Raw genomic sequence first — 19971 nt, 5'->3', positions numbered from 1 at the left:
ACCTTAATTTGATTAGTATTAAATAATTTTGTTTAATTAATATTTACATATTATAGGCCCCGCATAAATTTTTTGCCTTAGGCCCCAAATTATGTTAGGCCGCCCCTGGGTTCGTTCATATGGCACTTTACTGGGGTAATTTCCTATTTAGCCTTTTACCTAGCCTCTTTTGCACTCTTCTCCCCCCAAAAAAACAAAAAAGAAAAGAAAAGAAAAGAGGTTAAGGTCGTGTGAGTCTTATTTAAATTAGTTTTGGTGAAAGATGGGCCTTCATAAAGTCGAAGCCCATTAAGCTTTTAAAAGTTAAAACAAACTGATTTTTTTATGGAGACACACCAGCCTAAAGCACAGGCGCAGTAGAACATACAGAGGAAACAATGTCTTTAAAAACATTGGATGTGTTCAACATACTTCACAATATGGAGAAATTAAAAATTATTTTCCATGGGTCGGTAGCACCATTGAAGCATATTCTATTATTCTTATGATCTTTGCTTGGAAATTGTATAGCCAAGCTAGGGGAACATGAGCTCTTGGGGAACCTCTCGGGGTCTCTCTTCGGAGGAAGAAGCTGAACTGACCAGGAGTAACAAAAAAGTTAAAGACATTCATCATGCAAATTTTATGGAAGAGAACGCTAACACAGAGAAGGAGTTTTCGTGGGGAAAGGGTCATGCAAATCATCAGTTATCTTTTAAAGATAAACTTGTGGGTGAGCTCCCAGGGGCATATCGAAGAGCTTTTGATCTTATCGACTAGATGGAAGTGTCCCCTGAGGTTGAACTTGACACTTCCGGCCTTAGGAAGGGACTTGCTACAGTGAGTATAACCAAAAAGTTGAAGCAAAAAATTAGGGCCCCGTGGGGAAGAGCATTGATTGTTAAGGTTTATGGGAGAACGGTGAGATTTAATTTCTTACAACAAAAAATCTCTGCCTTATGGAAACTAAAGGGAAGACTTGATTGTGTGGATCTGAGTAAGGATTTTTTTCTAGTCAAATTTTTGGCGATGGAAGACTATGATTTAGTGCTAGATAAAGGTCCCTGGTTCATTGAAGAGCACTTCCTCTCTATACAGCCTTAGGCTCCAAATTTCAGACCATGCTCTGCCGATGTATCATTTATTGCATTTTGGGTAAGACTCAATGAACTCCGTATTGAATACTACCATGTGGAAGCATTGAAGGAGATTGGTAGCACCATTGGGAAGGTCCTGAGGATTGACACTCATACTGCTTTGGAAGCGAGGGGTTGTTATGCTCGAATATGTGTGCAGATAGATGTGGAGAAGCCGTTGATCATTGCTCTACTTATTGGGAATTTCAAACAACTTGTTATATACGAAGGAATCCATAAATTGTGTTTTTCCTGTGGTAGGATTGGACACCGGAAGGAAGTTTGCCCTCACACTATTTGGCCAATTTAGCCACCGGCAAGGGAGGAAGAGGAGGGGGTGGATAAGGTTTAGGGAAGCCCATGTGAAAGGCATGATGTTGAGTCAGCTAAGGCTAGTACAAATGAGGACAACACCTACGGACCTTGGATGGTTGTGACACGTAAAAGAAATGGGTACAAACCTAGTAGGTACAACAGCACCTCTGGTACGAGCCGTTATCTTGAGGAAGGAAAAAATCCCACTGGCACCACCTTTTAGAAAAATGAAACCAATAAGGAGCGTGTGAATGATAGCAATAGAAAGAATAGTATGGCCCAGACTAGTAATGGGCCCCAATGGGTCAAGACTGATGATAAGAGGATTCCAAATATCTTGAATCCAAACCCACGAGAAGTGAGCCCAACTTTCCTGGGCCTTAACCTCGTGGGCTTTAATGCTTCTAGCTTCATCCCAAAATCATTAAGTTTGAAACAAGCTCCTAAGGGTAAAAAGGTCCTCGCCAAAGGTAGGGCAGCCTCCAATATCTCGAAGACTATTGTAAAGTCTAATCACCATAAATCTGCTTCTTTTACTCCAACAAACCACTGCGCTTCATCGTCTTCCATGGGTGCCGAGATGGGTAATCACTCTAGGGGGTCTTGCCATGGAAGTGTTACAAGTGGTGAGGGTAGTGGTAAGGATAACAAAGTAGCGGCTATGGAGGTAGTCCAGTTCAGTGCTTAATGAAGCCCAGAATGCCGTCCCACAGTGATAAGAAGAGATTGCGAGGTTGGGTCCACTGATGCTCACCGATCCTGCAAGAAAAGTGAGTCCGACTCCTTGGGGGCGAGCTTGAAGGTACTAATTGAAGATGGTGATGGTGAGATTAACAAATTGGGAAGTACTGTACTTAATCCCACCGAACCCAATGTGATGCATCATGACCCCATGGAAGAAGTAGTGGGTAAGAAGGGTGATAGAGGTTTAGGAAAATGTTCTCTAGGTGCTTCAATCTAGACTGGAGACCACTGTGATGGGTCTTCTACTCTGCCAGCTATTTCTAATGCCAAGGAGGGACAAGGTAAGGAAGTGATGGAGGAGGACAGGATGGAGTTTGAGGGTCGAGGTGAATATACCTCTGCTTGTTGATTTGTGCTTGTTCTAATTCATATTGTTACCCATGAATATTATCATATGGAATAGTAGGGGTTCTCTGAAACCCAATTTTCAGAAATATGTTATTGAACTTGCTCATAACCACAACCTTGCAATTATGGTGGTAATGGAAACAAAAGTAGGTGGTGATCGAGCGAAAGCGATTACCGATAAATTGCTATTTGATAGGGCAATTCATTTTGATACTATTGGCTATGCTGGGGGTTTATGGTTGATGTGGAATTCAGAGAGAGTGGAGGTGTCGTTGATTTCGAAGACTGAGTAGGAAATTCATGTCACAGTTAACGTATGTGCCTTTGACTTTTCTTGGATTTTTTTTGCGGTGTATGCTAGTCCTAGATTTGAGGAAAGGTCCATCCTATGGAATAATCTATCTGCTTTAGCTGAGCTTCATAGTATGGCATGGGTTATTGCAGGGGATTTTAACGAACCTTTGGTGGAGGAAGATAAGTTTGGTGGCAGAGCTGTCAGTATGAATAGATCTTTGCAATTCAAAGATTGTCTTGATAAATGCAACATGGTTGATTTGGGTTTCTCGGGGCTGAGGTTCACCTGGTCTAATGGAAGAAAACTTTCTGTGCTAATTTAGGAGAGAATTGACAAGTTTTTTGTAAACCCTGATTGGTATTAAAACTTTCTAGAGGCAAAAGTTACCCACCTCACCCGTTGCCACTCTGATCACTGCCCTGTGCTTCTGGAAACTGCACAGCATTACCAGCTTCAACTTCCTAGACCTTTTAGGTTCCAAAGTTGCTAGTTGTCTGATCCATCTTTTCTTGTAGTGGTCTCGTCTGCTTGGAATCAGGCTCATTCCCTTCAGGGGGCCACAAACAACTTTGTTACTAAAGTGAAGCAGTGGAATAAGGATCATTTTCGTAATGTTTTTAGCAAGAAGAGGAGGATTATGGCCTAGCTCAATGGAATTTAAAAGGCTATTTCCTCAAGACCTTCATTTAATCTGTTGGAGTTAGAGAAGCAACTTCAAAGAGAGCTAGAGATTATTTTAGACCAGGAATGGGACATTTGGGCTCTTAAGTCTAGAGTTAAATGGATGATTTAAGGAGATAGGAACACCTCCTTCTATCATATGTCCACTATGATCAGAAGAAGCAGGAACCGGATTTCGACCATTAAGAACAGTGTAGGGGAGTGGCTGTATGATGAGAGAGATGTTATGGAGCATATTAGAGGGGGTTTTGAGGGCCTTTTCTGCTCTTCACTAGCACTATCAGAGAGGAATCCCCCGCTTTTGACTCAGGGGCAGGCCTATCTCTCGAAGGACGATTGTGAATCCCTTTGTGTTAAGGTCACAGAGGAGGAAATAAAATTTGCTCTCTGATCGATGAAGCCTTTTAAAGCGCTGGGTCTTGATGGGCTTCATGCAGGTTTTTACCAGCGCTTTTGGCTGGTGGTTGGGAAATCTTTGGTTAAGGAAATTAAAGGGATTTTCTCTAGGAAAAAAAAATCTCAGATTATCTTAACGGAACCCTTATTACCCTTATTCCTAAGATCCAAGGCCCGGAAATGTTGGGCAGTTACCGCCCAATCAGTCTGTGTAATACTGTTTATAAAGTCATCACAAAGGTTGTAGTGGCTCGGATTAGACCTTTCTTAGATAAGCTTGTCTCCCTTCTTCAATCTGCATTTGTTCCAGGAAGAAAGGGTATTGATAATGCGATTATAGTTTAGGAAATTGTTCACTCCATTAGCAAAGCCAAAGGTAAAGAGGGATTCATGGCCATAAAGATAGATCTTGAAAAAGCTTATGACAAGCTAGAGTGGGGATTCATTAGGGAGAGGATTCTTGGTTTTAAGTTCCCTATGGACCTGGTGGAGATCATCATGAGTTGTATTTCCACAGTCTCAACCTCTATTTTATTTAATGGGGGTATGTTGGAGCCTATTAACCCTTCTAGAGGTATCAGACAAGGAGACCCTCTGTCCCCTTACATATTCCTTTTGTGTATGGAATTTCTGGGCCAACTTATTGAGGGGAAATGCAGTGAGAAATTGTGGAATCTAGTTAAAGCATCTAGGAGTGGTCCAAGCTTCTCTCATCTTTTCTTTGCAGATGATTTGGTGCTTTTTGCTAAAGCCAATCAAGCAAATTGCATTGCCATCCGTGAGGTGCTTGATACCTTTTGTGAAAAATCTGGGCAGACTAGTAGTGAGTCCAAGTCAAGGGTGTTTTTTTCACCAAATGTTGATATGGAGAGCAAGGAGGATATGTGCGGTCTTCTTGGGTTTAGAGCAACTTCTTCTATTGGGAAATATTTGGGTATTCCTATTACTAAACAGGGGTAGTCGAATCAAGATTTTAACTTTATCTTGGATAGAATGAAGCAAAAGCTTTTGGGGTGGAAGAAAATCTTTTGTCTATGGCGGGCAGAATAGTTCTTATCCAATCTTCCTTGTCTACTATCCCTAATTACTCCATGCAGTGTACTTACCTCCCAAGTAAAGTGTTCGAAGGCATAGACAGGATCAGTAAGAATTTCTTGTGGGGATTAATAGAGGCCTCTAAAAAGAGGCATTGGGTGGGTTGGCAGAAGGTGACAAGGCCTAGGAAGGAGGGTGGTCTGGGATTACAATCTGCATAGGGATGGAATACCTCTTTGTTGGCAAAACTTAACTGGAGGTTCCATTCAGAAAGAGAAACCTTATGGGCCAGAGTTCTTAGGAACAAATACTGCACTCGTCGGAGAACAAACTTAGCCAACAGTGACAAACTTCCTTGCTCCCGATTGTGGAAAGGTATGAGGAAAGGTCAAGAGGTTTTTAATGTCGGAACAAAATGGGTGATTGGGAGTGACAACAATCTTAGGTTCTAGATGGATAATTGGTCTCCTCAAGCTCCTATCAGAGATTTAGTGTAAGGTCCTTTGAATAGGGAGGAAGGTAACATGAAAGTTAAGGAAGTGATATCGGCAAATGGGTGGAATTGGTCCAAAATTTCTTTTGATCTTCCTCTGAGTATAAAGCTGGGAATTCAGGCTACTCCCTACGCCATTGTAGCTAGGAGTGAGGATAGAATGGCGTGGGCAGCTAATACCCGTGGGAATTTTGATCTAAAAAGCACGTATAAATTGGCAACTTTGGGGAATGTCAACCACGAATATAGAGGGCATTGGATATGGAGAATAAAAATCCTTCCACGAATTCAATTCTTTGTTTGGAAATGCTTTCATAATAACATTAGTGTTAAAGATTGTTTAGCATCAAGAGGAATTAGTTTTGACCCTTCTTGTCCTCGGTGTCACGACAAACCTGAAACTATTATTCACTTACTTTGAGATTGCGGGGGTAGTAAGGATCTTTGGAAGCAGCTTGGCATCTCTGAGGCAGATAGGAATTTTTTCACATGTGATCTTTATACTTGGCTGACCGTGAATGCAAGGAATGATCAATGTTTCTGCCCTAGCAAATCTCCCTGGAACATAGTCTTCCTTTTTGCCATCTAGATGATATGGAAGCAAAGGAACAAAGTAATTTTCCAAAATAGTAATCCCAACCCAAACTTGGCAAACCATATAATTAGTCAAGCCAGTGACTTCTTCTGGTGTGCCGCGGATTGGAAGAAAGCCAGCAGTTTTGCAATGAAGAATATTAGACGGGAGAGGCCAAGAAGTGATTGGAGAAAGCTAAACACATATGGGTCATCCCTAGGCAACCCGGGTTTAGCTGGTGGAGGAGGTGTGATTAGAGATGAATCTGGTAATTGGGTGGTAGGCTTTACAAGAAGGATTGGTGTTACTTCGAGCTTTGAAGCGGAGTTATGGGCATTAAGGGATGGCCTAACCATCTATGTGAACAAAAATTTCAAAGCCGTTGAAGTAAAGCTAGATGCAAAAGCCATAATAAATGTTTTGCAAAATCCCACTCAGACAAATCCAATTATTTCTCCCCTTCTAGATGACTGTAAACAGCTGGCAATTCAGATTCCATAGATTCGGTTCAGCCATTGTTACCGAGAAGCTAAAAGATGCGTTGACTCTCTCGCAAGAAAGGGTGTGAAACAAGATGAAGTGTTCCGCATTTTTGAGTGCCCTCCTGTGGAGTTACTCCCTACTTTCAATCATGACCTCTCTGGGTTATTTATAAGTAGGCCCTGTCCTATTGGCTTTTTGCCAGTGTAGTTTCTTTATTTTTTTTTCTCCCATTTACCAAAAAAAAAAAAAAACACTTCAAAATATGATCCCAAGTTGAGAAATAAAATATATTTTAATAGAAATATTTTAATATTTCAAAATATATGCATATTTCAGGGAAAAATACATAAATATCATATTAAAATTCCATTAAAAGGATATTTCGTTTAATGGACTATTATCACACTCTAATAACATAAACATGAAATCATAAAAATTCTATGATATTTCCATAAGCCAACCAAATATTAAAGTGATATCATAAATATCTTATGCTAACTCCAAAGCATTATTTACTCAAAAAAAAAAAAAAAAACTACAAAACATTAAATAAACAAAAACTATAATTAAGCAAACAAACAACTTATTATACTACATAATAAACATCAATAATATGGAATGGATTAAAATTCTTTTATATATCCAGTGTGCAATTGCCTCCAGATTAAAAAGTCAACTTATTTTTGCTACTATTCATGAGCTCCACTACACTTTTTGGTATTATTCATGGGTCTCACTGTACTATTTCAGCTAACTTTTACTTTTATCTACAGTACTTTCTGCAAAAAGTTTTCAGTTTCAACAAAATAAGCGGATCCTAAACAAACCCCTATGTTGTTCTTTTGTCCTTAATTACTCTTTACCTTAAGTGAAAAAGTGTAATTAACATTTATGTGCAATTTTAAATTTTCTCTTTTCATGATGAATTCGTTACTTTATCTATTTTCTATGACAATTATGCTATAGCCTAAATTCTTCATACCTTTGAGATTAAAAAAAAAAAAAAAAATTATCCCATTTATTTCGTATTACTTTTATTTAAACAAAAACCTCTTCATGTTATCATGACATTGCTTCATGTTATTACTTCAACATATTTTGAATATTTTATATAATTTTTTCACATGGCAGTTTATAATGTATCCCACGGGCCCTTTTCTAGTCTATAACAAGTGTAGTATCACTCTTATAATTCACATGCACATGTTGACTTATTAACCAATTGCACATACCTTTTCTTTTCCTCTTTATTAAACAATACGCACAGAGGAAAATTAGTAATGAAGTAACAACCAGAGCCAGTATCATAATTGCCTGCCTCCTCTTGTTGGCAAAGAATCCCTTGAAATGATCTGAAAACAGCAAGAAAATTTCTCCATTTATGCAACAAGAGTGGTGCACAATTTTTGAAAACTATTTTTACAATTAAGATGATAAATTGTAATTATAATAACATCACCTTTAAATAGGCACACTCCCAATATTATTTTTATCATACATCAATTATGAAATCACATATTAAAAAAAATAAGAGTGATATTGTTGTGTGCATGTATGGTATAAAAAAAATTGCCTCAAATAATTTGTCTCAGTAAATTGTCAAGTACCTAACTCAAATGCATCAACACGTACATACAAATTTTGGCCCCCATCCAACACTCTTGTATCCATCAATTCACCATACCATCTCATGCAACCAACTTCCTCTTTCACATCTACTCCTCCATACGCCGTGCAAGAACAATTCTCCAAGCATTTTTGCTCACATTCCTTCAAACTCAGCTTCTCATCGACTCGTGCAAATGAACTATCCGGAAGCTTCACATTTTCCACCTTCACAAACTCTTCACCACTCTTGCAAATGGATGCCCTCCCATGCTTCTTCACACACCCACTCGTCGCATTTCTCGCAGACCATTCACTTGGTGATCTTGGTTCAAACCCAGGTAGACAAGTGCATTCAAATTCAGTACCATTTTGAACTTGACACTTTCCAAATGCACCACACTTCCCATAATTGTCGCACCCGTCCAATGGAACTGTCCCAAGAATGTGCCATTTTTTATCTGAAATTTGACTCACAAAGCGTTGAATTGATCCAGATCCATTCACCACTAATCTTGACAATAATGACACGTCTGGGTAACGTAAACCCCAAATTGTAGAAGTCTCGTACTGGTTGTTAAATAAATTGAAATTCATGACCGAATCATTACTTGACGATGTTGGTATTCCACTCCATCCAATACCATTCCAATGACCAGAACGCCACCACAAAGTATTACCTTTGTACAAAAACAACTCTGGGGAGGAGCTATTGGTATTGAGAATGAAGGAGCAATTGCCAATTCCTGGATCATCTTTGGACTTCCAAGATGTTAGAATTCGATTTAGACCGTTCATTCGATCTAACCCAAGTTTCATGCCTGGAAGAAATGTGTCAGTTAGATTGTGAAAGCTTTCCCATAGCACCTCCCTTGTTTCATTAATCAACAACATTAGATTTCCTGAATGAATGAGCCGAGCAAGAGTAGTATTGTTGTTTGATTTTGTGACAATATTTGTGGACCAAATGGGTTGTTTTTGGTCCTCGCCATAGAGCACTAGGTTTCCATGAAGATTAATTGAGAAAACCCCGGAATTATCATGGATAGGATTGTCTCTGTTTGCAACCCATACCACGGGTTTTTCAGGAGCTTTATTAAACCAAATGCCAACATAGCGGTTGGTGGACTCTCCGGGACTAAAGAAACCAAGTGCAAAGGTTTCTCCGTTAGAGACTAAGAGGTCACCATCTCTGATGGGATTGCTGATGGTTAAGATGTCTTGTAAAGTGTCAAACTGGGGAATAAGGAATACAAGAAATGTGTGTAGAAGGAGAAACTCCTTCGTAAAGTACATGATCATGACGAGTAAGATTGTGCGTATGTCTTTTTGCTTACTAGAAAAAGAGGCTGCGTAGATAAGATTGAAGTCCTGGTATTTGATGCGTGAAAGTTGGGTAATGGGTAATGGGTGAAGGGAGGTTGGGAGATCCGAGTTGATGTGGAACACTTCCGAACATATGGAACTGAAGAGTAGATGTGGCCAGGTGTGGGATTTGCGAACAGACTGATGAGTCAATGATACATGCACTTTGGAGTGGCCCTTTGTCAAGGAATGTTTGGGTCCTGGTGAACGGAAAATTTCAGAACTGGCTATTGGTATTGGAGGATAGGAATTTTTTTTGTCCTGTTTCAGCGGGTGTCAATTGAATGCTAGTAATTAACACGAGCTCGATTTAAGGGCAATCATAAGCTGGGCAATTTGGCATGCTAGGCAATCATAAGCGGGTTTTAGCTTTTTAGCGGGAAAAAGAGAAGTAAAAGAAAGGGAAGGAAGCGAAGGCAAAGAAAGTTGCAGCAAGGCAATCCCTCTCTTTGCTATTTGTAGTAAACGTAGTGAACGAAGTTTCTCTTCAAACTAGTTTAAAGAAAAACTTTTTAAATTTTCAAGCAATGTCATGATAATATAAAGAGATTTTTGTTAAATTAAAGTAATACGAAATTAATGGGATAATTTTTTTTTTTTTTTAATCTCAAAGGTATGAAGAATTTAGGATATAATATAATTGTCATAGAAATTAGTTGAGGTAACCAATTCATCATGAAAAGAGAAAATTTAAAATTGCACATAAATGTTCATTGCACTTTTTCACTTAAAGTAAAGAGTAATTAAGGACAAAAAAACAACATTGGGAGTTTGTTTGGAATCTATTTATTTTATTAAAACTGAAAACTTTTTGCTGAAAGTACTGTAAATAAAGGTAAAAGTTAGTTAAAATAATATAGTAGGACCCATAAATAATACTAAAAAGTGTAGTGAGACCCATAAATAGTAGCAAAAATAAGTTTACTTTTTAATTTGGAGACAATCGCACACAGGATATATAAAAGAATTTTAATATATTTCATATTATTGATGTTTATTATGTAGTATAATAAGTTGTTTGTTTGCTTAATTATAGTTTTTTATTTTTATTTTTTATTTATTTAATGCTTTGGAGTTAGCATAAGATATTTATGATATGATTTTAATATTTGGTTGGCTTATGGAAATATCATAGAATTTTTATGATGTCATGTTTATGTTATTAGAGTATGATAATAGTCCATTAAACGAAATATTCTTCTAATGGAATTTTAATATGATATTTACGTATTTTTTCTTGAAATATGCATATATTTTGAAATATTAAAATATTTCTATTAAAATATATTTTATTTCTCAACATGGGATCATATTATGAAGTATGTTGAACACATCCCGCGTTTTTAAAGACAACTTGTTTCCTCTGTATGTTCTACTGCGCCTGTGCTTTAGGCTAGTGTGTCTCCATAAAAAAAATCAGTTTATTTTATGAAGGCCAATCATTCCACAATTGTAAAATCAATTACAAATTTACAATAGCCCTTCTTAATTTATGCCTAACTTGAGACCCACCCCAAATATAATAATATATCTTTTAAGAAATTTATGTGAACTTATATGAGATCTTCACTCATTTTGTATACAATAACTTTCAGCGGTTGTAGCACCCCAAAAGGCATCTCCATAGAGAAAATCTTATTTTTCATTCCCTTGTATGTCTCGAAACTAAAAAAGTCTTGCTCTCACCAACACTTTTTTTGTTCTTATTATGCTCACATGCACTGTGACAATACCCTTTTCTTTTTCTTGACTTTGCAACATCAATTTAGCTTTCTAAGTCAAAATAGAAATTTAAGGCAATTTTTCCAAAGTTTATATCTTGACTCAAATTTCTTCAAAAAGTCTTTTTTTATTTTTTTATTTTTTTTAGTTCCACGTTAACGTCTTTTTCTTCGAGAACAAGGTCTTTTTGACTACAGGCGGTAAAAAAAATCAAAGTATTCACTTTTTTCCTTGGTCCACCATCCTAATGTATGTTATCTTAATTAGTTGCTAACCCGTGTTATGTACGAGAACCTATCTATTTGTGAGATATCTTAAATTGATTAAAAAATTACACCATTGTATGATTTGCTCTTGTAGGACTTCAATTTGTGTTACAATTTGCTCTTGTATGCTTGAATGTGTAATGACCTACAAAAAATTTGTCAGACAGTTTCAGATACTGCAAAAAAATACCTCAAAAATTCGGATATTAAAACTTCTGAAAGACCGAAAAATATTAAAGAATAAGATAATTCATTGCTTAGAAATTATTGAAATAAAACAAAATATACATGACTAAACAATAAAGAAATATAAGAGAAAGATGAGTTATATTGAAAAGAATAATCCATGGTTATAACTATTGAAAGGAATTAAAAGATTTAGAACTTACAAATTATAAATAATATATATATGTGTGTGTGTGACCACAAATTTAGATGTTAAAATTTTCAAAATGCCAAAAAAGATATATAATCAAAGAATAAGTTATTGAAATAATTCAAAAAATATATGACTATTCAAAAGAGAAATATAAGAAAAAGAAAAAAGTACATGAACCCATAAAGCAATAAGTTTTTAATTTTAACGGGTCTAAACTTTAAAAGAACTTTATTAGCATGTGGCTCACGCTAAAAAATGTTGAGCAAGAGCCACGTTGAAATAATGAAAGCCATACCTCCTCTTAATATATCGTATATAAGTTTTCTACCCAAGAAATTAACATACTTTCATATGCTGAGGTGAAGAAAAGACATATGCAATAGCAGCAACCCTAAACAAAATTTATACACATTTACTTTTATTGGTACAATTATTTAAAAACAATTCTAAAATACCAAAATGTAAGAGATATATTGACTTTTACTCAGTGAAAGAAAAGTTAGAAAAGGGATAGAGATATTGAAGAAAAGGGTACAATGCATGTGATATATATATAGAGGGAATTAAGATTGCGGTGGAGAATTGAATTTGAGAGAGGAAGAATTGAATTTGAGAGAGGAAAGGAATAGGATTGTTTGTGGTATTTGGTAAGAGCCGCTGATTAGGTTTTCTATGTGGTTACATATGGCATGACTGCAATTGCATGAGAACTCACGTTGGTTTATAATGCGTTTGCTTTGCAAAAGTCCTCGTTTATTGTATATAGAAAATAGGTGATACTTTCATATTTCACTTAATAGTGGATTTTATTAATTAAATTTGGAAATAGAGTTTCACTCCTTGTTAAGTTTGGACTAAACAAAAATAATTTTATTTAAAAAAAATGATAATGATTTATTTTTTATTTTTTAAATATTGTGCTGATGTGGAAAATTGTGAGAGTTTCAGAGGTTTCGGTTTTAGAGTTTCACTCTTTGTTAAGTTTGGACTAAACAAAAATAATTTTATTTTAAAAAAATGATAATGATTTATTTTTTATTTTTTAAATATTGTGCTGACGTGGAAAAGTGTGAGAGCTTCAGAGGCTTTGGTTTTAGAGTTTCATTCCTTGTTAAGTTTGGACTAAACAAAAATAATTTTGTTTAAAAAAATGAGAATGATAAGTTTGACTTTAAGTTGGACTTGTTAGAGATATAGAGTTTCACTCCTTGTTAAGTTTGGACTAAACAAAAATAATTTTATTTGAAAAAAAATGATAATAATTTATTTATTTATTTTTTAAATATTGTGCTAATGTGGAAAATTGTCAGAACTCCAGAGGCTTCAGTTATATATATATACTAGTATTATCCCCGTGCAATGCACGGCTTAATAAAAAAATTATATATAAATTAAAAAATATATTTTTTATAATATAATATAATTTAATAACAAATAAAATAGTTATTTTTAAAAATTATGGCAAGTTTTAAATTTTTAGAAGCTCCTTGTAGTAAAATTTTTAATTTGTTTATATATATGGCACTTAAAAATCTTTCCATTATAGTTGCTAACACGTGGAGTAGTAGAAGTGCTAACCATATATAAATTTCTTTCATATATAACCAAAAAAAAATTCCATAAATTATAAAAATAAAGTATCTAGATTGCAATGTAAATGTAAATTTTACCTATAAATTACCAGTCATAGCCTTTTTAACGTTGTCATAAGTGAGGTAATAATTAGCATAATCAATTAAGAACACCAAATCAAAAAAATAATATCAATAATTAAGATGAATTGCATTATCTAATTTTTTTTAAATAAAAAATCATAGAATTTAAGTAATAATTGAACTACGTAAATAGAAAAATAGAAACACAATAAAAAAAAAAAAGATAGCTCTTCTCACATAAATCTCCTAATTTTATATTGTAGATGAGTTCCATCCCAAATATATTTGGTGATAAAATTTCTTGTTTATATGACTAAACTAAATATTCCATAAATTACAAAAAATAAAAATAAAAATATCTAGACCTCCTAGGGTACCACACTCAAAATAATTTCAAAAATAGATAAATAAAGGTACATAAAGAGAAAAAAAATATTTTTTATTGCAATGTAAATGTAAAAGTTTACATATGAATTACCCGTGTCTAGCCATTTTGATATTGACATTTGTGTCTAGCCATTTTGATATTGCCTTTAGTGAGGAAATAATCTGCATAATCAATTAAAAACACCAAATTAAAAAAATATATCAATAATTAAAATGAATTGCATTATCTAAAATACTTTATAAAAATAATAGAATTTAAACAATAATTGAACTACGTCAATAGAAAAATAGAAACACAATGAATAAAAAATAAAAAGAAGATAGCTGTTATGAATAGAGATGAATAAATTAGAGTAAACAAATACATATAGAAGAAGAGATGGATAGAGAAAAAAAAATTTATGGTTCTATGAATTATTTGATATATATATGTCCACTCCACATAAAAGATGTTGATATGAACAAAAAATCTAATGTTAGTTTAATTTGTGGAGGTGTGAAGTTAAAATCTAAATCTTAGAAGTCTCAAAAAAAAGAAACTATCAAATATGTACTATAACAAAAGTTAAGAAAATCCCAAGAACCATATTTGAGCAACAATGGATTAAATTATAAACAAACATTATTGTAGCTTTTAGATTGAGGAAGATAGAAATTCACCTTGTAAAAAGGAAAAAATTGAAGAGACAAATAGACTGCAGCATGCCGTGTATATAGAATGAAAGTGTGAAATTGATATCATTTCCTTGTAGCAATGGAATTGATTTATGTATCATGATATCAAAATCCAATAACTGATCTACTTTAAATAGTGCTATATTCACACGTACTTGTAAGAGAAGTAGAGTTCTAGTTAAACTTTATTATGTAAAATCCCATTAGGAAGATGATATTTGATTAGAAGAAAGAGATAATGTAACTTTAGAATATTTATTATAGGTAATTAAGTTATATCAATTATTTAATTACATTTTTCTTTTTTTAATTGTGCTTATCTAAATATTTATATAAAAAAAAGAAGAATAACAAATTGAGAAATCGTAGAAATCAAAAAATGGGGAAAAAAGAAGAAGATTTTTTTTTTTTTTTTTTTAAAAGATGAGAAGAAGTTAAGTTTTTTTTTTTTTTGGAAAGCGAAGTTAAGTTGATACTAAATTATCAAGTTTTTGTGTCTATCAAACTTTATCCAAAGAAGTGATTTCAAATTAAAATTTTTTTATCGAGTTAGAAATTATAGGGAAAAAAAAAAAAGATAACGTAGAAATCAAAAACTGGGGGAAAAAAGAAGAATAATTTTTTTTAATGGATGAGAAGAAGTTAAGTTGATATTAAATTATTAAGTTTTTGTGTCTGTCAAACTTTATCCAAAGAAGTGATTTCAAATTAAAATTTTTTATCAACTTAGAAATTATAGGAAAAAAAAAGATAAGAACAAAAAAAAATGTATTTTTAAAATATCTATAAAGAATTCTACAATTTAGTGAAGCCACTTGGCGCAACCATGGCTTCTAAGCTCAAATTTTATTATATAGTATATGATATATATATATATATATATACACATATTAATTTGAGAGAAATGTTGTATATTATCTTAATTAATTCAAGAAAAATGTTATGTCTATAACACTTTTATAATAAATATTAAGTGGCAGATGGTTACTGGATGTTATTGATGGAAAAAAGTAATTTTAGCATTGTGTTATAAATTAAAATCAGCAATTACTTATCACCTAAAATTTGTTATGAAAAGGTTGTAGATGTAACTCTTCTCTTCTTTTTAAGAGTTGGATTAACATTTATAGAGCATTTAGCACAAGCTTTGTCAAATTTATACTCAAAAGAATCTATCATGTTTATATGGATAAGGGAAACATTCGCGACAAGTTAATTTTTTCCGGTGAGACTAAAATACCTTTATCTCATTTATCTTCAACTCAAAACAAAATCTTAGTCTATGTTTGATAACTACTTTTATTTTTTGTTTTCAAAATTGGGAATTAAAATAAAAATCAGATATTTTTATTTTTCCAAAATCAAAAACGAGTTTGGTTTGTTCAAAACAAGATTGAGCATTTCTCATTTTCTCCTATCAATTTTTAGTTAATAATAATAATATTATTATTATGTATGTTATAGCATTTTAATATTAAATAATTAAAATGAATAAAACTGGAAACTTAAATGTAAATATGTGGAAATTTATATGGAAGATAAAGAATTAGTAAAATGTGTAATCTCACATTAAAAATGAGAGAGACTATTCTATTATTTTTAAGTGTGGTGATTATTGGGCTAAAATGTATTGGAACAGATATTGGGTTAGATACGTGCATAAGGGAAGGTGAGGGAGGAGGTGTCAAATTTTGGAATTAAATTGGCCCCTTGGATTCAACTACCTACTAGCCTAGCCATACGACATTTACTGAGTTGTTGTATCTTGGGAGAGACAAACCAAAGAAGATTTGCCTCAGTTACCAGTTTAGTTAACTAAGAGCTTGAATCTCTTTAAAGAGAGCGAGTGTCACATCTCAGTCCAAATAGTGAAAGTTGCTTATTTCCTCATTAAGAAGAATCCTTCTAAGGCTTCCATCGATGAGGTGAATGAGGTAGAACTCTGTCTCCATCAAGAAAAATAGATAAGTATACAAAAGATGAATACAATTGTCACTCTCCCTTAAAAATTACATGGCTTTTGAGTGGAGTTTGTGGTATGCCTTTGTGTTAGAACCCCTTTCCCAGCCCTTGTGTCTGTGTGTGTGTGCTTGTTTCTCCCAAAAAAAAAAATTGTCACTCCTATCTTTTGAATTGTCTTGTTGATCATTTCTAAAATTAATATGATAAAACTTATAATTCTATCAAGAAAATATGATATTGAAGTAGGGGCGGTGCCACCTTATGGCCAGGGTGGTCCTGGGACCACCCTGGCCCTAAAAAAAAAAAAAAATTTATACTTAACAATTTAAAATTTTATATCTATCTACCTTTAAAAAAAAATTTGGGAACACCCTGAAATTTTTTTTTTATGTCAATAAAATTAAATTTTGGTTCATAATTTGAGTAACTTAACAATATATTAGGGTCTTTCAAGCAAAAAAAACCCACATGCTTTTATATTCTTTTAAAGCTATACTACGACTTTACTCTTAGTTTTTGCTTTAAGTAAAAGGCTATGGCCCCCTAGAAAATAATGACCCCCCCCCCCACCACCACCACCACCACACACCACCACCACCACCACCACCAAAATCTTTCTAGGATCTCTACTTAGTCCAATAGATAACCCAAAGTCCTCAAATAAAATATTAGTTAGCTCTCCCAATTGTCCAAATGATTTGTTGTCAATCCAAATATCCAATAGACAATAATCTACACCCTCAAAATATCTTCTTTTACCAATCATTTTCAAAAAAAATTTACTTTTTTTTTTCATCATTCTCAATCTCAAGAAGCCACCTACGAGATTCTCAAAGAAAATAGAAGTAATCCCTACTACTTTTTTCTCCTGCTGATACAAGCCCACACTGCCTCATGTTTCTTTACTCTCATTGTTGATTGCTCTAAACACATTAACTCTCTTCTCAACAAGGGTAGAAATCAAATAAACTCCTTTCATCTAAAAAAAAAACTATCCATATTTGCTTTCAGTTCCAGCTTCTTCTTATGTCTCAGTATTTCAGGTTTGTTTGTTTCTTCAACATCATATGGCCATTTAGATCTTTGCTTTTTATATATATGATAATGGTCATTTAGTTTTATGAATATGCTTTGTTTATTAAGTTGTTCAATTTGTTGTATTGCTATATGATAATATATTATATCTCTTTCCATATCATCATTTTTTAAAAAAAATTGAAATTAGGAGCTGAATAATTCATTAAAAAATAAGAAAATTTTCAATATTATAGATAATGATGGGTTGATGGTGCTTAAAATAATAGTATGCAAATTTTTGTATATGTGTATGGTAAAATAGACTACCTTTTGTACTTCCATTAATATTTAAGAATATGACAATATATCAAAGTTGATAATTTTTTATTTATAAATTTAGGAATTATGATTTTTCTATCCCCCCCCCCCCCACTTACGAGTTCCTGGCTACGCCCTTGCCCTATTCAGCAACATTATCAACAACCACAATTGAACTCCACAAGCTTTATGTTGTAAAACTTTATGCATTTGTGTGTTTTTTTTATTGTTGTTGTTGTTGTTGTCAATATATAAAATTTTCTTTTTATTAGATTGTGTAATTTATGCTTCTTGAGGAACAACCTAGAAAAAATTCCTAGACCCGTCACTATATTGAAGAGGCTAGTGCAAAGAAGTATCCTATCGGTATATATATATATATATATATATATATATATATATATATATTTTTTTTTTTGTTACCGAATGATGGAGGTAAATCGGTTGTGGATCAAGCAGAAGACTTCCTAATGATACATTTGTGTTCTTAATGTCTTGGATGATGACATGATTTGTTGGCTTTGCTTCTTCCTTGATTTTAGTATGCTTCTGCCTAGGATGTGGTGACTCCTTGTTTCTCTGCCCTGGTCCACTAGGCCAAGGCGTACTCCCCAAAGCAACACACCGACAACCGCACGTTGCACCCATAAACATACCTGCATGAATGTACTCTACAAGAGGGGATTATTTTAGAAATCAAAGGGAATGGATCTCTTTGAGATCTAAAATAGGGTCACTTAAAGGAAAAGAAATTCTTAAAGCAAAGCTTCCAGATTTTCTTTAACATAAAGGGAGAGAGAGGTCTAGGGATCAGAGGTATCAACCATTTTTTTTTCTTCAATGCTGGGAGACCTCCTCTATTTATAGAGGTGTTAGTTTCTCAGAAAATAAGCTAAGGTTGCTTAAAAATTAAGTTAGATCAACTTGAAAAATAAGCAAAAAATGTATGGGGAAAATCCTAAAAAAATGAGATTTAGATAAGAGTAAGTTGATTTTTTAGATCTGAACATGTTTTAGTTTTTTGTTCATATCTCTTTACTCAAAATTTGGATTAAGTGTGCGTTTGGATTGGGGTGAAAAGTTAAAATTATTTTACTATTCAGCTTATTTTTGGTACTATTCATGGGCCTCACTGCACTTTTTGATACTATTCATGGCCCCACTGTACTATTTCAACTAACTTTTACCTTTATCTATAGTACTTTCAACAATAAGTTTTCAGTTTCAGCAAAATAATTGGTATTCAAACACACCCTAAGCTAACATTCTAATAGCAGAAGGGAAATTTGATTCTCTACAACTTTTCTAGAAATAACCTAGTTTGAATTTTGATGTTTACTATGTCTGAAGTGCCCTGAAAAGTGAATTTGAAATTTGCTACTTGATTAGCACGTTTCTGAAGTGTTTTCCAAGTCTAAAACTGTATTTGGACGAATTTCAGAGTTATTTTCATGATAAACTTCATCCCAAAGTGATAATTAGGATTTTTCAAATAATTGTTTTGAATATAATTATCTCAAAAGTCTAATTATCTATAGTCTTTAAATATTATCAACTTAATTATTTTAATCCCTTGCAATGAATCTCACTTTAAGAGAAATAATTAAACAAACACATAAATTCATTTAATTAATTTTAATTATTAACCAATCAAAATTAATTTCAATTAATCATGTGTGATCAATTCCACCCAAGTGAATGCATGTAGACTGTGAAAACTTGATCTTGTGATGTCTTTCAATCCGACAGTCCGATTTGAGAATCGGGCATATTGTCGTGATCGTTAGAATCTTAAGATTATTTTTATGATATGTGAGGAATGATTTAATGCATAAAAAGCAATAATGATTTTTGGGTACTTGGAATGATTATTTTGGTCATCTTCCAAGGTTAAATTATGGGTGCGAAATTGAGTGTCTACACTCCCTTATTTTTATGATATGTGATGAATGATTTAATGCATGAAATGCAATTATGATTTTTGGGTACTTAGAATGATTATTTTGGTCACCTTCCAAAGTTAAATTATTGTTACAAAATTGAGTATCTACACCCCCTTAGAGTATTCGCATTAACTCATGCAAATTTTTTTGTTTATTTTAGTATAAGAACTTATTTGTCTATTTTACATACTCACTTTT

The 19971-nt window shown here is 33.5% G+C and overlaps 1 protein-coding gene across 1 annotated transcript; it reads right to left on the bottom strand.

Annotated features, from left to right (window-relative positions):
• Nucleotides 1-412: 412 nt before the first annotated feature.
• Nucleotides 413-9380, bottom strand: LOC115964338 (G-type lectin S-receptor-like serine/threonine-protein kinase RKS1). The gene is made up of 3 exons (XM_031083672.1): nucleotides 8087-9380; nucleotides 7712-7831; nucleotides 413-576 (listed from the first exon to the last, which is right to left on the bottom strand). Exons 1-3 carry the CDS (start codon nucleotides 9378-9380, stop codon nucleotides 413-415), a joined length of 1578 nt encoding a protein of 525 aa, XP_030939532.1.
• Nucleotides 9381-19971: the final 10591 nt, after the last annotated feature.

This window comes from Quercus lobata, chromosome 10 (genome assembly GCF_001633185.2).
Source record: "Quercus lobata isolate SW786 chromosome 10, ValleyOak3.0 Primary Assembly, whole genome shotgun sequence".
NCBI lineage: Eukaryota > Viridiplantae > Streptophyta > Magnoliopsida > Fagales > Fagaceae > Quercus > Quercus lobata.
The sequence above is the reverse complement of the archived record's forward strand: the minus strand, read 5'-3'. Positions and strand labels throughout refer to the sequence as shown.